Consider the following 15,932-nt stretch of genomic DNA (forward strand, 5'->3'; position numbering starts at 1 on the left):
CCTCTTGTCTTACTGATAGTTGCCTGGGAGAAGAGATCGACCCCCACCTGGCTCCCCCCTCCTGTCAGGGAGTTGTTGAGAGTGATGAGGTCTCCCCTGAGCCTCCTCTTCTCCAAGCTCAACAACCCCAGCTCACTCAGCCTCTCCTCATAGGACTTGTGTTTAAGTCCCTTCACCAGCCTTGTTGCTCTTCTCTGGACCTGCTCCAGCCCCTCCATGTCCTTCCTGAACTGAGGGGCCAGAACTGGACACAGCACTCCAGGGGTGGCCTCGAGGTGCCACCTCCCCGCTCGCGCTCCGGGGGGGGCTCTGGGGAGCCGGGACCCCCCGGCTATCGTCACACAGCGGGGCGTGGTCAGGGAGGGTCGGGCCGGGAGGCAGAGCCCCGTTGGGAGCGGAGGTGCCGGGGGAGTCCCGGGGGTCTCAGGGGGGTCCCGGCGGTGCCGCGGGCGCTGCCCTTCTCCTGGCAAAGGGGAAAGGGGCGTGTCCGGCTTCAGCGCCGCTGCGTCGTGACGCACTTCCGGCCGGTAAGGGGGACGTGTCGGCGCGGACCGCGGTGGGAGCAGCCGCCATGGAGGAGCCCGCGGCGCACAACGGCAGCGCCGCCGGGGCCGCGCCCGGGGCCGGCGCCGCCGCCCGCCCGCCCGCCACCCCCGAGGGCATGGCGCTGGCCTACGGCAGCCTCGTCCTCATGGCGCTGCTGCCCATCTTCTTCGGGGCGCTGCGCTCCGTCAGCTGCGCCAAGAGCAAGGTACCCCCTCGGCCCCCGGGGGGCGGACGGGCCTATAGGCCTCGCCCCCCCACCCCTCCCCTCCCTCAAGGTCCCCCCTCGGGCGGAAGGGCAGCTGCATGTCGCTCGCCCTGGAGCCGTCGGTGGGCCTGGAGAGGCGGGGGACCCCCGGGGAGGGAGCTGGCGTGCCCCGGGGCGCGTCCTCACTGCCCTGATAAATTCAAGTGGTGCAAAACACAACCGTCCCTTGTCCCCCCGCAAGAGGAGCTGTGCTGTGGGGTCTCGTGTATGGCTTTGCCCCCCCCCCCCGCCCCGCAGCATCGGGGCTGGTCCGGGCGTGCCCTCCTGCCCGCACACCCTGTGCTGTCCCTGCAGCCCCTCCTGCTGCGCTGTGCTGGACTTAAATCCCCAACCTCGGGCTCCTGCAGCTCAGGAGGAAGGACTGTTCTACACAATCTGTTCTGCTGGTATTTTTAAAAGCTCTTTGTGTGCCCTTAAGCCTCACATCATGGGGTTCAGCTGATATTAGGGGAGCTCCTGGCAGCCCAGGCAGCTGGGGACTGTGAGCAGGGCCTGGCTGGGGTTTGGAGGGGTTCTCATCTCATGCAGCTGGAATTTGGGCACAGTATGACAAGCTGCACAAGGGCTTCTGCTGAGGTGCACTCGGTCTGTGTCGGCCTCAGGTGTTTGCCTGGGCGAGATTAAATCTCTGAGCAGCTGCCAGCTGGGCTGAGAGCAGGCAGGGAGCAGGCCCTCCACCTCCTTTGAGAGCTGAAGGTCTCCTGTGGGAAGTGGCTTGGAAGGGGCTGTTTCAGCTGGTGCAAAGATGTCTTGGAAGAGGCTTATAAATCTGGGGCTTTTGAGCACGAGGAGTGTCCCGAGAGCAGGGTGAGGGATGGAGGGTGGCTGGAGAGACGCGTCATGCAGAGGGTGATCACAGATGGTGGCACAGATGGGGCTGGCTGGGCGTGAGCAGATAGGGAGCCCAGCTGCCCTCTGGGCAGGGGAGAAAGGAGCAACCCAGCACAGGTTTTTTTCCCTTCTCCAAGAGGACAAAAGCAGTGAATTGTGGTCGCCCTGGGAAGCAAAAGTGCGAGGTTTGCGTCTTCTGTCTCAGGCGCTGCCTGTGGCACAGCCTCACCTCTGGGTACAGCAGGGGCCAGCGGGTGCCTTGTTCCTCTTGAAACCCCCACAGAGCCCCTCTTGTTGTGTTAGGTGTGAAGCCAGAGCAGGGGCTGATCCACTGCTGTCCTGTCCTTCTCTCCCCAGAACTCCTCGGAGATGCCAGAGACCATTACCAGCCGAGACGCTGCTCGCTTTCCAATTGTTGCCAGTTGCACCCTCCTTGGGCTCTACCTCTTCTTTAAAGTAAGTGAGTGGCACTGGAGCCAGGGCCAGCCGTGCTGCTGTGCCTGGCAGGAGCTCCCAGCATGGGAACCTGTAGTGGCTGCACAGCTCGAGCTCTCTGGTGTCACCATGCAGGAGGATGTCAGTTCTTGCATGAATTGTCACAGCTTGGAGGAAATGGGAGCCTGTTTGTGCACAGGTTGGTTCTGGAGAGCTGCCGGGAAGCAAACACAGCCCCAAGCTCTTCCTGCCTCCGTGGGCCAACCTGATGGGGCACAAGCTGGAGACAGAGGGTGCCAGGGGAGTCTGAGGGCTGAATGCTGCTGCCTCTGTGCTGTGCTCCTGGAGCTGTGTCTGCTGCAGGCTGGGGGAGCCCCTGTGTGACCAGGTGAGGTCTTTTAGACGTGCAGAGCCCACAGGCAGAGTCTGGCGACCTGAGTCACGGGTGGGAGCTCCCAGCAGCAGGTGCTTTTGGCCCTGTGGAGGTGTCTTGGCCTGAAGCACTTGGGCTGCCCATGCAGGTCTGGCATGTGGCTGAGCTCCCAGAGGGGCCTGAGGAGCCACGGGGCTGCAGCACAGAGCGGCAGCTTCCAGCTGGGCTGTCCTGGGATGCCTGCAAGGTGCCAGGGTGCTCCTGGCTGCCCAGGAAGTGAGGGTTAAGGTGCAGAGTTGGGAATGGTGCAGTTCATTCCTTCCTCTGCCAATGGCAGTGACCACACAGCAGCTGTGGGCTCCTGCCCTGCTTTGAGCAGCCTCGTGGGCTGATGGCTGTGCTGTGCAGGTCCATTCCAGGGTGTTCCTGGGTGGCCACTGCTCTGGAAGGTGAGGTCATGCCACAGCCTGCACAGCCACAGAGCTCAGCTCTGCTGCAGCAGCCAGGCTTAGGCCTCTATAGCACCATGCCCTGCTTTCCCAGGAATGCAGGTTGGCCTGTGTGCTCACCTGGGCTGCTGTTCCTCTTAGGTCACCGGTAGCAAAGCCAAGCATCTGCTGAGTCTCTCCTGATGGAGCAGCCACTAGATCCTGCTGGCAGGCCCCTCTGGCTGCTGTAAGGATCCTGCAGCCCACAACTCGAGGCCCACCTCCTCAAGTGCCTTTTCTGCCTGTTACTCCTGGCTGGGATGGAGACACTGAATGTGCAGTGTGGCCCTGCTAAAGTTGCTCTGATCAGCAGCTCTTCCTTTTCATATCTTTGACGTACCATGTGCTCTCCTATTCCAGGATCTCCCTTCCAGGAGAGCACAGAGGGCCCCACGGTCCCCCCATGATGGGTTGTAGGGGTGTGTTTCAGTAAGGAAGCCTGTGTGTTGGAGGGCAGAAGTTTTAATAACACCCAATTTAATTAGGGCAGGGGATGCTGCTGCTCCCCCCGGATGAGGCAGCCCCCAGGAGCAGTGCCTCGCTTCCTGCTCCGTGGGGGAAGCTCTGGCCTCCTTTCTGCGGCACTGGAGTTATTTTTTGACCTGAGCAGCTCACAGATGCACCATAGCTCGCAGGCCCATTGTGCTTGTTCTGTGACCACATGGCTATTTCCAACAAATTTCCCCTCAGCGCACAGGAATTTGGGTTATTCCAGCTATTCTTCTCATCTCCCTGGAGCACTGACACAGCAGCTGCTGATAGAAGCATGAAGATGGGGAGGATGCTGCGGTAACTAACCCCTCTCTGGGTTTGTCTTGCAGATATTCTCTCAAGAGTACATCAATCTTCTGCTTTCCATGTATTTCTTCGTGCTGGGGATCCTGGCCCTGTCCCACACCATCAGGTACAGCACAGGGATGGGTGTAACTGGGGCAGGGCTGCCCAAGGCTTCAGTTCAGTTTATTGTGGGGTTTTTGAGCACCGTTGCCCTGCAGCAGAGCCAGGTCTTTAGGGTATTGTCACAGCCTCTTAGGGTATTGTCCCTTAGTGGTGGGAAGGGCCAGATCATGCTGTGAACCCTTCCTTGTGGGGGAACCAGAGCCCTGGGGTCCCGGTGAGCTGGTGCTTTGTACGCATCACTGGGAGAGTTTGTGGAGGTGTGAGTGGCTACCATCATGGGACAAGGCCAGCTCACCCTGAGGAGCTGCTGTGGCTTAGAGTCATAAAATATCCTGAGTTGGAAGGGACCCACAGGGATGTAGTCCATCTTCTGACCTTGCAGAAGACAATGCAAAAAATCCCACCGTGTCCCTGACAGCGTTGTTCAAATGCTCTTTTTGCTCTGGCGGGCTTGGGGCCGTGATCACTTCCCTGGGAATCTTGTTCCAGTGCCCGACCTAATATCCAACCTAGCCCTCCCTTGGCACAGTCCTTGCTGCCCTGTGGAGGGGAGAGCTCCTCAGCACCCGTGTGCCCTTTATGGGATGGGTGACACAGGCAGCCAGAGCTCACAGGAACGTCCCTGGCCTCTCACACTGATGTGTGGCATGAGGTGTTGAAAGCTCAGGCTGTTTCAGTAACTGAAAAAGTCAAACTGGTTTCCTGTTTCCTGAGCTCTGGGGTGTTGGGGACCAGGTGCTTTCCCTAGACAGGCGCTGGGCAAGAGCTTTGCTGTGCTCTGGCAGAACTGTTCAGTGGTGGCCCAAGCAGTTCTGGTTGCCCAGGGGGCACTCGTGGGGTCTGGGGTGGGCCCTCCCTTTCTGCAGGTGCTGCTCTGTCCTGTTACCCTGGAGTATTTATGGGCAGATCAGGCCTCTGGGGAGGAGGAGTTCGTGTGTATGGCTGTGGCTTCTGCCCATCCCTGATGGGGCAGAATTTGGCATTTCCCCATCTGGGGGGGGGGGTGGGGCCCCCTCACATGGAGAGGTGCTGGGCAGTGTGTCCTGCAGGGTTTCTGTCGAACTGCCCTTCTCTACACCTCTCGTTTCAGCCCCATGATGAACAGATTCTTCCCTGCAAATTTCCCCAACAAACAGTACCAGCTCCTCTTCACCCAGGGCTCCGGGGAGAGCAAGGAGGGTACGTTGGCTCACCGGTCTCTCAGGGGAGCCTGAATGTTTTCTGCCTTTACTGTTGGGGTCGTTGGGTTTTTTTCTTTTTTTTTTGGTCTTCTGACTTTCAGTTAATTGAAACAACCTTCTCAGAGACTCTCCTCTTGCTCCCCACTGTGCTTCCATAGCCAGTGTGAGCCCTGTGTGTCCCTGCAGAGCTGGGATGGCACTCTGCCTCTGTGCTGCCTCTGGCTGGCAGCAAGACCCCAGAAACACCTCTTGCAGTGATGTAGGGATGGAGCTGTGGCTGCTGTTAAATGCACAGCCTCTATTTAAGCTCCTTGGATAGCACAGTGCTGACTCTTTTGTGCTGCCTTAGTCTGATTGAGATCTTTGCACTGGTAGAAGGTGTTTCGATAAGTATCTTGCCCAGTAGCTTTACTGGCAAGGGAATACCTCTGGTAATACCACCAGGAGTTAACTGGCACAGGAAGAGGGAGAAGATTTGCCTCTCACTGCTTAAGGCAGTGCCTGAATCCAATTTCCTTATTGACAGCAGGATCATGGATGTTGTCCATGTGCAGAGTCTGGCTGAAGGAGAAGGTCTGGGCTTTCCAGGGCCTAGCTGCTCACTCACAGGTGGTTTGCACGTGTGTCCCATGGGTACAGTCCCCTTGTTTGGGACGTGAGCACTCTGGGATGTGAGCACTGTGCTCCCCAGCTGTGGAGTGGCTGATCTCGGCCCTGCGTGGGAAGGGGAGCTGCCCTTCCTGCCCAAAATCTGACTTCTCTGTTTTATTGCAGAAATAGTGAATTACGAGTTTGACACCAAGGATCTCGTGTGCCTGGCCCTGAGCAGTGTTGTGGGGGTCTGGTACCTGCTGAGAAAGGTAAGCAAGGCAGAGCTGGGGACGGGGCTGGATCAGGCACGGACCCCTTCCCATTCTAGGTGGGGGTCCCGTGAGCAGTGGGACCCAAATCTCCTTTTCCTGTCCTTCTCAGCACTGGATTGCCAACAATCTCTTCGGGCTGGCGTTCTCCCTCAACGGGGTGGAGCTGCTGCACCTGAACAACGTCAGCACCGGCTGCATCTTGCTTGGGGGCCTCTTCATCTACGATGTGTTCTGGGTAAACGGGCGCGTTCCACAGGCCGTTGTCGGAAGCACAAGCCTGGCATTACGCCTCTCCGCTGGCTGGGGGAGGCACCACGCTGGCTGGACACACGTTTGCAGTCAGGATTTCCACTTTCTCAGCCCAGAGGAGTGTGGTGGGGTTGATGACAGAATCCACAGTGGCAGAACGTGGCTCAGCAAATGGGTTTTCTTTTAATCTCTGGCTCAGAGAGCCCAGGGCTGGCGGGGACCTCGTCAGGGTTGTTGTGGTGTACTTGATGTGTGTCATATCCGGTTCTGAGTTCCCCACTGTGGTCTTCCCAATGCCTGACAGAGCTGTTGAGTGGGCTGGAGGCTGCTCTGGGGCACACTGATCCTGCTTGTATGAGCTGTGCCCCGGCTCTGTCATCTGCCAGTTTTGTTAGTGTCCTTCTGTTCCCTTGCACGGAGGAGATCAGACCCTGGAATGCTTCCAGTCTCTTTCCCTCAGCCAGTGCAGCACCCTGACTTCTTCATTTTGAGGTTTTCCTTATTTCCTGCAGTGTATTTGAGCTGCTTTTGTAGAGGAAAAGGGGAAGGGGAAGGGAGGAGTGCAGTCGTGTGCTCCCCTCCAGCCATGGGTGAATATTTGTCCTTGTAACATCCATATTCCCCAGTCCTTCCTGCTGCCTCCGCCTTCTGAATCACCATGTTTCCAAATGTCTGAGAGCCTTGTATACCTTGAGGTCTGTCCAGCAGCTCTGCAGCTGCCTGAGTAATCCCTATTTAAGCCTGGCTACTGGTTGGTACTGCCCCTGTTTCACAGGCTCGTTAACAGTCTGGGCTCTGTGGTTTTTTAGCCTGTGGGCCACTTCCTCCACACAACTCTCAGCTGGAGAGGACTCAGCCTTCTGCCTTAGCACACCTGGAGTCTCATGCCCTGCTTGGTATGTGAGTGTCTTCCCAATGCTTTGGAGACAATGAGTTCACCCCTCGCTGGTTTCCACTTGCTGGCTGTCTCCCACCTCGGCTTCCCTGGAGATCAGAGTGTTGTCAGAGCTTTATGGAGGGGCTGTCTTGAAGTGGAGACCCTCTTGCTGTGCCCCTCTGCAGGGACCAGTCACTTGGATCTTAGCATGGATTCAATCACAGTGAGATGCCGGGAAGGTTTCAAGAAGGAAGGAGATCTGCTCAGTGGGTCGATGCTATTGCCCCCACATAGTCTTGGGGTGAATTTGCATGTGGTGGTTTTCCCTAGTCCCACTGTGGAGTCCTTGTCGCTCCACAGCAATGCCCAGAGCTTGCTGCACCTTACGGGGCTTAATCTGATGCTTTAAGGTTTCCCTTTAATCCCTGGCTCTAGGATCTTGTTCACCCACTGCTAACCTGTTTTTTGTGCCTGCTGGACTGGAGGCTTGGAGGTGGAGAGGAGCAGAGATCAGGGTGGCTGCCCTTGGTGTTTACAGTCCACCCCCCAAACGCTGCCAGTATTTACAGCTGATAGGGCTGTGCAAGTAAATGACCTCAGAGCAAACTACAGCAGATCTGACACTTGTTCCTGTCCCTGCTGGAAGCTCCTGAGCTGGGACCCTCCTTTTGGACTTTTGACAGAGCCCACAAATTAGAGCTGAACTGAGGCACAGGGCTGGGGGGTGGGCAGCAGCTCTGCAATGTGAGTGCTCTCCCCGTGCTGCTCTGAGAGCAGGACAGCTGTGACGTGCCCACCTCCCCAAGTGCCACCTTGTGCCCCCTCCCCTGGGCAGTGGGCTCACTTGCAGGGCTCCTCTGCCCGCATTTTGGTATCTTTTAGCTATTTTCTGCCGCTGAGGCCACTCCTGGCCCTGGGGTGAGGGTGTAGCTGAGTGTGTGTGTGTGTGCTCCTGTGCAGCTGTGGTCACCCTGGACTCCTCTGCTTGCCCCTAGGTCTTTGGCACCAATGTGATGGTGACGGTTGCCAAATCATTTGAGGCCCCAATAAAACGTGAGTAGATCTTCCCTGGAGTCCATTCTGCTGCTGTCCCTGCCCTGTCTGCCCTCCACCCCTGGAGATGGCTCAGAGTGGGGGGGGTGTGCAGGAAGCTTTTCTGCTAATGACCCCTCAGACTCCCTGTCACTGACCAGCCCCAAGCCAGGCCAGGTCTCTGGAGAGGGATGATTTGCAGAGCCCTGATCTGTCTGGGTCAGTCTGCACCTCCAGAGTGGACAATTTCACCTGCTCGTAAAAAAAATCCAAAACACAGCAACAAAAAAAACTCCCGCACCTCAAAAAAAGCCCCACAGATCCACAAAAGAGCTGGAAAGGTGAACTTGTACTGCAGTGGAGCACACAGTAGTTTGAGTCTTGGGAGCTGGGGTTGAAACCTGCACACAGGACTGACTGTGAACCCAATGGTTTCTCATCCTGGAGTTGTCCCAGGAAGGAGAACAAAGGGAGGAGGGGGCTGAGTACAGGAACAGGGGTCCTATCCTGCTCTGGTCCTTATTTGCCAGGACCACTGGGCCTGGGGTCTGCTCAGCAGAGACACTCCCACTCACTGTGACTCTGTCTGCTCCTTGCAGTGGTTTTCCCTCAGGACCTGCTGGAGAAGGGACTGGAAGCTGACAACTTTGCCATGCTGGGACTGGGAGACATTGTCATTCCAGGTAAGGGCAGAAGAGGGAGGATGGGACTGGGATCCCTTGAGGGGGCTGTGGGGAGCTCAGCGGGTGCCTCACTCTGCCCTTGGCCACACCGGAGCCCTGGGGGTCTCCTGATGGAGCTCCCAGCAGATCCTGGTGCTGTCCCGGTGCCCTGTGCCACGAGAGGGCACTGTCAGCCCAGGCACAGCACTGGAGCACCACCGCGGGTCCTGCCCTGCCTCAGCCTTCTCTGCTCCTCCAGCCCCTCGCTGCCCCTTCCCTGCTGCCTCCAGCCCCTCATTGTTCCCTTCTCCCCACAGGGATCTTCATTGCCTTGCTGCTGCGGTTTGACATCAGGTGAGTGGGCGGCAGGGAAGGGTCTCCGGCAGGTTGGGTCTTCCAGCATATTTGAGCTGCTCTTGTAGAGGAAAAAGGGGAAGGGTGAGCCAGGAGTGCACTCGTGTGCTCCCCTCCAGGGCTGAGCGTGGGGACCTGGGATGAGGGGAGTGTAAGGAGAAGCTTTTGGAAGGGCAGAGTTGAGCCGTGCTGGCTCTGTGGGTACATCCTGAGTGCTTGGGGTGAGTGGTTTGAGTTCAGACATTGCTGTAGGACAGGCAGCACAGGGATGGGGGTCGGGGCAGCAGCACGTAACAGCTCTGGGGAGGCTCCCCAGCTGCCTGGAACTGAGGAGGGGAGGGCAGCAAGAGGAAGCCAGGACAGCGTGGGAAACAGCCGGGCGTGCTGGCACCTGGGAGGTGCTCGCGTGGATGCAAATCAGTGCCTGGCAGCGCTGGCTGCCTCCAGGTTGCCACTGACGTTGGAGGAAGCAGCTCCTTCCCACACAGGGGAGCTGCACCTACGGCCAAGCTGGAGCAGTTGTCCCACACGGAAAGGCTCCAGGGAACGGGGCGCTCCGTGTGACTGTGGTGATGTGGCCCCGCTCCCGTTGCACAGACCCTCTGGTCTGTGCCAGCTCTTCCAGGTGTTGCCACCCACATCCTGCCTGCACCTGCTGGGAATCCCAGTTCCCGTGGCCTGCCCTGTGATAAAACAGCACCTGCTGAGAGCCAGGGACAGCCCGGTCTCCCTCAAGAAAGTGGGACCCTCTCCCTGGGTCCCAGCACCAATTCCTCTCCTCCCAGTCACCATCCAGCAGCAGGATTGCTTGTCTCCTTCCCTTCTCCAGCCCCTAACTTGGATGTCACCCCCTCAAATCCCACAGTGCCCCCACAGCACCGGGGGCTGTAGAGGCAGAGCATTGCTCCCCACACCCCAGCGTTGGTGGCAGATGGATGAGAGCACTGGGCCAACTCCATTTTTGGCCACTGGCATTCCAGACCTGAGGTCACTGGGCTCTTCCCTTTCCCTATAGCCTGAAGAAGAACACGCACACGTATTTCTACACCAGCTTTGTGGCCTACATCTTCGGGCTGGGCCTCACCATATTCATCATGCACATCTTCAAGCACGCCCAGGTGAGCTCTGCCGTGCTGTGCCCCACAGATGCACGTCCAAGAGGGTCAGGCCAGCTTGGCCACGAGGTTCCTGCATCCTGCCAGGAAAAAGTAGAATGTGTTCCTTCTCTTGGGTTTGATTTTTCCAGTGCCTGCCTGTACTTTTCCCTGCCCAAAGCTTGTGTGCCTGGCTGGAGCAGAGACCTGTTCGGGGCACAGATCCTGCGTTTTCAACAGCAGCCCCTCAGCCAGGCTGCCCTGTGGTTTATGGCTCTTTGCAGCCAAGCTGCCCTGAGCACCTCCTGGCTGTGCTGCAGGGGGCCCTGGGAGCCTGTATGGCGTGGTCTGCACAGGGGCCCTGGGTGTATTGGTAGCCCAGTGGGACCTCATGGCAAGGATTTCCACAGAATCCCAGAATGGTTTGGGTTGGAAGGGACCTCAAAGACCATCTCATTCCAACCCCCTGCCATGGACAGGGACACATTCCAGTAGGCTAGGCTGCTCCAAGCCCTGTCCAGCTTAGGCTTGAACACTTCCAGAGATGCAGCAGCCACAGCTTCTCTGGGCAACCTGTGCCAGTGCTTCATTGCCATCACAGGGAAGAATTTTCTCCTAATATCCAATCTAATTTTGGGCTGGTGCAGCTCTAACTTGGCTCTCAAGGCTGCTTTTTGGGGTGTTTACATTCTGTGCAGTGCCATGACAAACACAGTGGGTGCAGAGGGGACAAGGCCAGCTTGCCTCACACTTCTCCCGAGGGGTGATTTGTGGTTTGGTTTAACAGTTGTTTTCCTCCCCCTCAGCCTGCTCTGCTGTACCTGGTCCCCGCCTGCATCGGATTCCCACTCCTCGTGGCCTTGGCAAAGGGAGAAGTAACCGAAATGTTCAGGTGAGCCTCAGCTGGGGACGGAGCTGTTTTGCCGGCGGCACTGGAGCACACCGAGCGTGCAGATGTTCCCACGCCCGGGCACAGCTGGAGGGGCGGGTTCACCCGGGGCGTGCTCTGGGTGTGCGCCGGCACGTGCGTGGGTGGAGGGAGCGGGTCTGTGTTCGTACACGCCAGTCCTGGCTCCAGCCCTCTCCCAGGAGCTGGGTGGGAGCTGTGGTGCGGTACCAGCAGGCGGGCAGGCAGCACCTGGTATTGCTTTACGCCCCAGTGACAAACCCTTCCCGTGCGCTGGCAGGCAGGGGAGGGTGGGACTGCACACCTGGTGTGGAGATACTCGGTCATTGTGTCCCAGGGCCCGTGGGTGGGGAAGAGCGGAGCCAGAGCCAGCTGTGAGAGCAGCCAGGGCTGGTTCAAGCACATCCCACACTCCCCACTCGGCTCAAGTCTCCTGGTTCACAGCAGTCTTCCTGCTCTGGGGACTGTGGGTGAAGAGGAAGGGGGCCTGTGCTGTGCTGTTGTGCTCCAGCTGTTCTCTCAGCCTGTCCAGGCATTTGCCTGTTGCTGTCAGTGGGCAGCTCTGGCCTCCTGCCTGGGCTTTCCCTCTGAGTCACACAGAGCATGGCCTGCCCTGCCTGAGAGCTGTTTCTCTGCTGTGCTCAAGGCTCGGTGGTGGCTCAGAGCAGCTGGAGGCAGAGGAGGGAAGGGAACATCCTAAAGTAAGGCCACATACCCTTTAGCCTCCCCAGTGCCCCTGCCTGGGGAGCCTTCCTGAGCTCCCAGCCTGCTCAGAGGGAAACTGGGCGCAGCAGGGAGCCAGCTGCCCTCCCTCCCCTCCTCTCCCCTCCCCTGGGAGATGCAGGTATGTGTGTTCCCAGCGGCTCTCAGCTGGGCTGGTCCCCAGCCCTGCCGCACCTGCCCCTCCTTTGATGTTTGCTTGCTTCTGACAACGCTGCTGCAGGCGCTGAGTGTCCTGGGATCGTCCTTCCTGTGCACCTGGGATCCTGCAGCCGCTCTCCCCAGCGCCGTGACTCATCAGCTGACAGCAGCAGCACCTCCTGCCAGGAAACTGGGGAGAGGCGAGCTGCAAGGCCGGCCTGCACCCGGGGAGCCTGGCAGCCAGAGGCTAGTGCCCCCCAGAGCAGTTGCACGAGCTGCTCCAGCAGCAAAGTGCTGCCAGGGCAAGGCAGGATGCTGGGAGGTTGCAACCTTGACTGCCCCTGGGGTCCAGACCTCCCTTGAAGTGGCTCCAGTTGCAGGCAGAGGAAGTGGGATTCCATGGGACTGGTGCCTGGAGGGCAGTGGCTCTCACCGCAGGAATCCCACCAGGTGTAGCTCCCCTGTGTGCTTCGGTGCACCCTGATCCTCCCTGGAGCTGGCAGCTCCCTGTGGTCTCTGCTTGCACATGGTGTCTTGCAGCAGTGAGGGTCTGCAGGCAGGGTGGGAGCGAGCAGGGGAAGAGGTGCTGATGGAGCAGAGGTGGGTGACACTGGGATCAACTCCATGGCTCCCAGCCTTTCCAAGCCTCCCTAGGCTAGGCAGCAAGCTCTGCTCTGCCTCCCTTGGCAGTGGGAACCCCTCCTGCCCCTCACGTCTGGGGACACGGTGTCCTCGAGCAGCAGGGCAGGCTCTGCTGCATTGCTCTGCCTCCTGCCCACTGCTGCCTCCCCACTGCCCAGGCCTGCCTTCCATGGGCTCCAGCTGCCTGGCTCAGCTCATGCCAGTGGAAGATGCCTTAACCCCAAGTCTCAGTGCTCACTTTTCCATTCTGCAGCCCTGCCCTGGGATCTGCAGGCAAGGAGAGTCCCCAGCCCGAACCAGCAGGTGCCAGCAGCTGGAGGGGGGATGCCAGGCTGCCTGCACAGGGTGGTGGGTCCTCAGTGCTTTCACTCCAGAACTCTTCTGCTTTTCTCTCTCTCCCCCTCTCCTTTCTGTCCTTGTCTTTCCCCTCCTGCTTCCTCTCTCCTGCAGCTACGAATCCTCTGCTGAAATCTTGCCACACACACCAAGACTTACCCACTTCCCCACGGTGTCTGGCTCGCCTGCCAGCCTGGCTGATTCCATGCAGCAGAAACTGTCCTGTCCCCGCCGACGCCGGCAGCAGAGCCCCAGTGCCATGTAGCCGCTGCCGCTGGGGCCCCCTGTCTGTCGCTCTGGCCAGGTAGGGGCAGGTCCCAGCTCTGCCCATTCCCAGCTCTCCCCGCTCCCTGGGCAGAAGCTGGAGCTGTCGCCTTGCTGCTGTGGGCCGGATTCTCTCCCAGTCTGAGATAGGAGACTGGGAAGGGCGAGAGGATTCGACATCTCTGCCCTGGTTTTCCTTTCTGCTGAAAGCAGCATTCCTGGGTTTTCTTTGCCAGAGCCCTGGGGCCGTTGCTGGAGGGAGTTTGCAGCCAGAGGAGCGAGACTCCGGGGGGATCGCTGCTGTTGGTCTTGCTGCAGCTCCCCCATTAACTGGCCCCGCTGGCACCAGGGCTCAACCAGGGAAAGTGTGTGCTATCCAGAATATCCAGTGGTGCTCTTGGGAGCAAGGACAGACCCCGGGTACAGAGCTGGTCCCTGGCTGGGACCACCCCATCCCTGGACATGTCCAGGAGGGTCACATCACTCGTCTCTCTGCCTGGGCTCTGCCCCATAGGGGTTCCCACACTGGGGGCCGTTGGCTGGAGCCACCCCTTCCTTGGCACAGCCACGGCAGCAGAACAGACCCCAAGGAGGCCATGGCCTGGGCTGTCCCAATGTGGCACAGAGCTCTGTCCCCAGGGAGGGGCTGGCCCCACTCATTCCTTCCTCTTGTCCTTCTCATCCCCAGCTACGAGGAGAGCTCAATCCCCAAGGAGGCGCCGGGGGCCTCCAAAGAAGAGCTGACAGAAGCCTCCAAGAAGGAGAAGTGACCTTGCCCGTGGGCCATGCCCGGCACCACTGGGCTGGGGCCCTTCCAGACCCTCTGCAAGTGACAGGCGATGAAACAATTGTGCAAGAGCATCGTGTTGTGTGTGTCGGAGCAGCCACCCAGGTGGGGTATCGATGTACGCCAGTTTTTAAATTTTGTATTGTGCATTTGCTTTCTCTCATATTAAACCATGTTGAAGGAAGGAGTGCTGGTCGTGCCCTCACTCAGCTGGCACCGGGATCAGTGTCCGGCTCACCTGCCTCCCCCCAGTGGGGCCAGTGGCCATTGTCTGGCTGTTTCCAAGTGACCGTCCCCTTCCCCCTCCCAATCCTCTGGCACTCGGCCTTCCCCCAGCCTGGCCCCCACTCTGCAGCACCCAGATTTAGGACCACAGTCTCTGACTCCCAAGATTGGTTTGAGCCGGGTCTGGCCCTGGAGCAGGGCTGGCTGAGCAGGGATCGGGGTGCAGGAACCCCACAGGGTGGGGACGTGCTCTGCCTCAGATGTGGGGGGGCTCAGTGAGCTGGGGCTGAGCCCCCACGGCCTGGGGGAGCGCACACATGTGGGATAGAGGTGGGAGACCCCAAACTCAGCCCCAGAGTGGGATGAAGAGAGGATGGGTTGTCCCCCCTTCCTTGCAGGGAGCCAGACACCATTCTGCAGCCCCTGGGGCTGGAATGGGCAGGGGATGCTGGTGCAGGCATGGGGGCTAGAGGGGCTGCAGTCAGGGTCTGGGGATGGTTCAGGCAGCTGCAGGCAGGGGCAGCTCCAGCAGCCGCCTCGGCTCCCACTGGGACCAGCTGCCCTGTGTCCTGCAGCACTGGCAGTGTCCTCCCTGCCCGTCCTTGGGGCCCGCATGTGGAGGATCCTGCATCCCTCTGGCCATGCCCACTGCCAGAATAAATAGAAAGTGTTTGCTGGCTTGGCAGCCCCTCCACAAAAGCCGTATTGAACCATTATTCCCCGCGCCGGCTGCGAGCACTAAAAGTGGCGCCTTGCGTTCTGCCATCTAATGACCCTTCGCAGGCTCCTACAGATGTTTTCTATGACTTACAGCTCCTTTTCCAACAGCCCTGTCCGCAAAAACAAGAGGGGCCACTTTAATTCCAATTAAATACCTCCAGCTAAGCAAACAGTGTGCAGCAGGGCCTGGGCACAGCACGGCCGCCAGGCCCGGCCCACCGAGTCGCTGAGTCTAGACTCCAGATGTGATTTCACCAGCCTCCAGTGTTCTGTGGAAAAGGACTCTGGCTCTGCCGTGGGGCTCAGCACCCTGCCCCAAGCCAGGACCCCCTCCCCACCACGGCATGAGGGTGTGCGTCCCCTGGTGTGGGGCTGGCAATGCATCCTGTGAGGCTCTGCATCCTCCCTGGCTTCGGGTGGTGTGAGCTGCTGTCCCCATGGCCTCGCACGCAGCCTCCAGAGCCCCCCAGGGCTGCAGGAGCAGGTTGGGGGGTGCACAAGGTCACCAGCGCCAGCATTGCTCACTCTCCTGCCTCCCTGCTACCCTCCAAAACTCGGCAGGGGGGAGGGGGAGCTTGTGCCCACAGTAGGTGTGGTGGGAGTGTGGTCAGGAGCTTTCCTGGGGCTGCGGGGAAGCGGAAGGCCTGGGGAGGGGAGAGCAGGGTCACCCTTTGCCCTGCCTGGCCGATAAGCTGGGGCTGGCCAGGAGGAAGGAAGTGTGTTGGGCTCTGGAAGGAGCCGCCAGCAGAGCCGGCGCCGTGGCAGTCCCCGGTTCCCTCGCCTGCTGCACCTGGGGCTGTGGCACCTCCGCTCCCGGCACTGCCGCGGCCACACGGCTCCACTGAGTCTGGACCTCCACTGGGCCACCTTCCCCTCTCTGCAGGATCCTTCTGGCTCAGGGAGGGGGCTGCGGAAACATGGATGTGCTGGCTCCAGCAGGAAACCTCCATCTACTTATCTGCACCCAGCCACGGCAAGGGCTAGAGCTGCCTGTTCTGCTGCCAGCAGCTGTGGGGTTTGGGATGATCCTCACCCACCCA

The 15,932-nt window shown here is 59.5% G+C and overlaps 1 protein-coding gene across 3 annotated transcripts; it reads left to right on the top strand.

The window, feature by feature from the left end:
• The first annotated feature begins 535 nt into the window (after positions 1–535).
• Positions 536–14,134, top strand: HM13 (histocompatibility minor 13). 3 transcript variants are annotated; one of them, XM_032705095.1, is made up of 13 exons: positions 536–751; positions 2,000–2,098; positions 3,760–3,842; positions 4,929–5,017; positions 5,794–5,879; positions 5,992–6,117; positions 8,004–8,061; positions 8,640–8,723; positions 9,020–9,056; positions 10,072–10,174; positions 10,957–11,042; positions 12,814–12,908; positions 13,849–14,134. In XM_032705095.1, exons 1-13 carry the CDS (start codon positions 572–574, stop codon positions 13,902–13,904), a joined length of 1,182 nt encoding a protein of 393 aa, XP_032560986.1. In that variant the 5' UTR covers positions 536–571; the 3' UTR covers positions 13,905–14,134. The 3 variants fall into 3 exon arrangements, with proteins under 3 accessions (XP_032560986.1, XP_032560985.1, XP_032560987.1); XM_032705094.1 differs by lacking the exon at positions 12,814–12,908 and adding an exon at positions 13,011–13,200; XM_032705096.1 differs by lacking the exon at positions 12,814–12,908.
• The last annotated feature ends 1,798 nt before the right edge of the window (positions 14,135–15,932 follow it).

Source organism: Chiroxiphia lanceolata, chromosome 17 (genome assembly GCF_009829145.1).
Source record: "Chiroxiphia lanceolata isolate bChiLan1 chromosome 17, bChiLan1.pri, whole genome shotgun sequence".
Taxonomy (NCBI): Eukaryota; Metazoa; Chordata; class Aves; order Passeriformes; family Pipridae; genus Chiroxiphia; species Chiroxiphia lanceolata.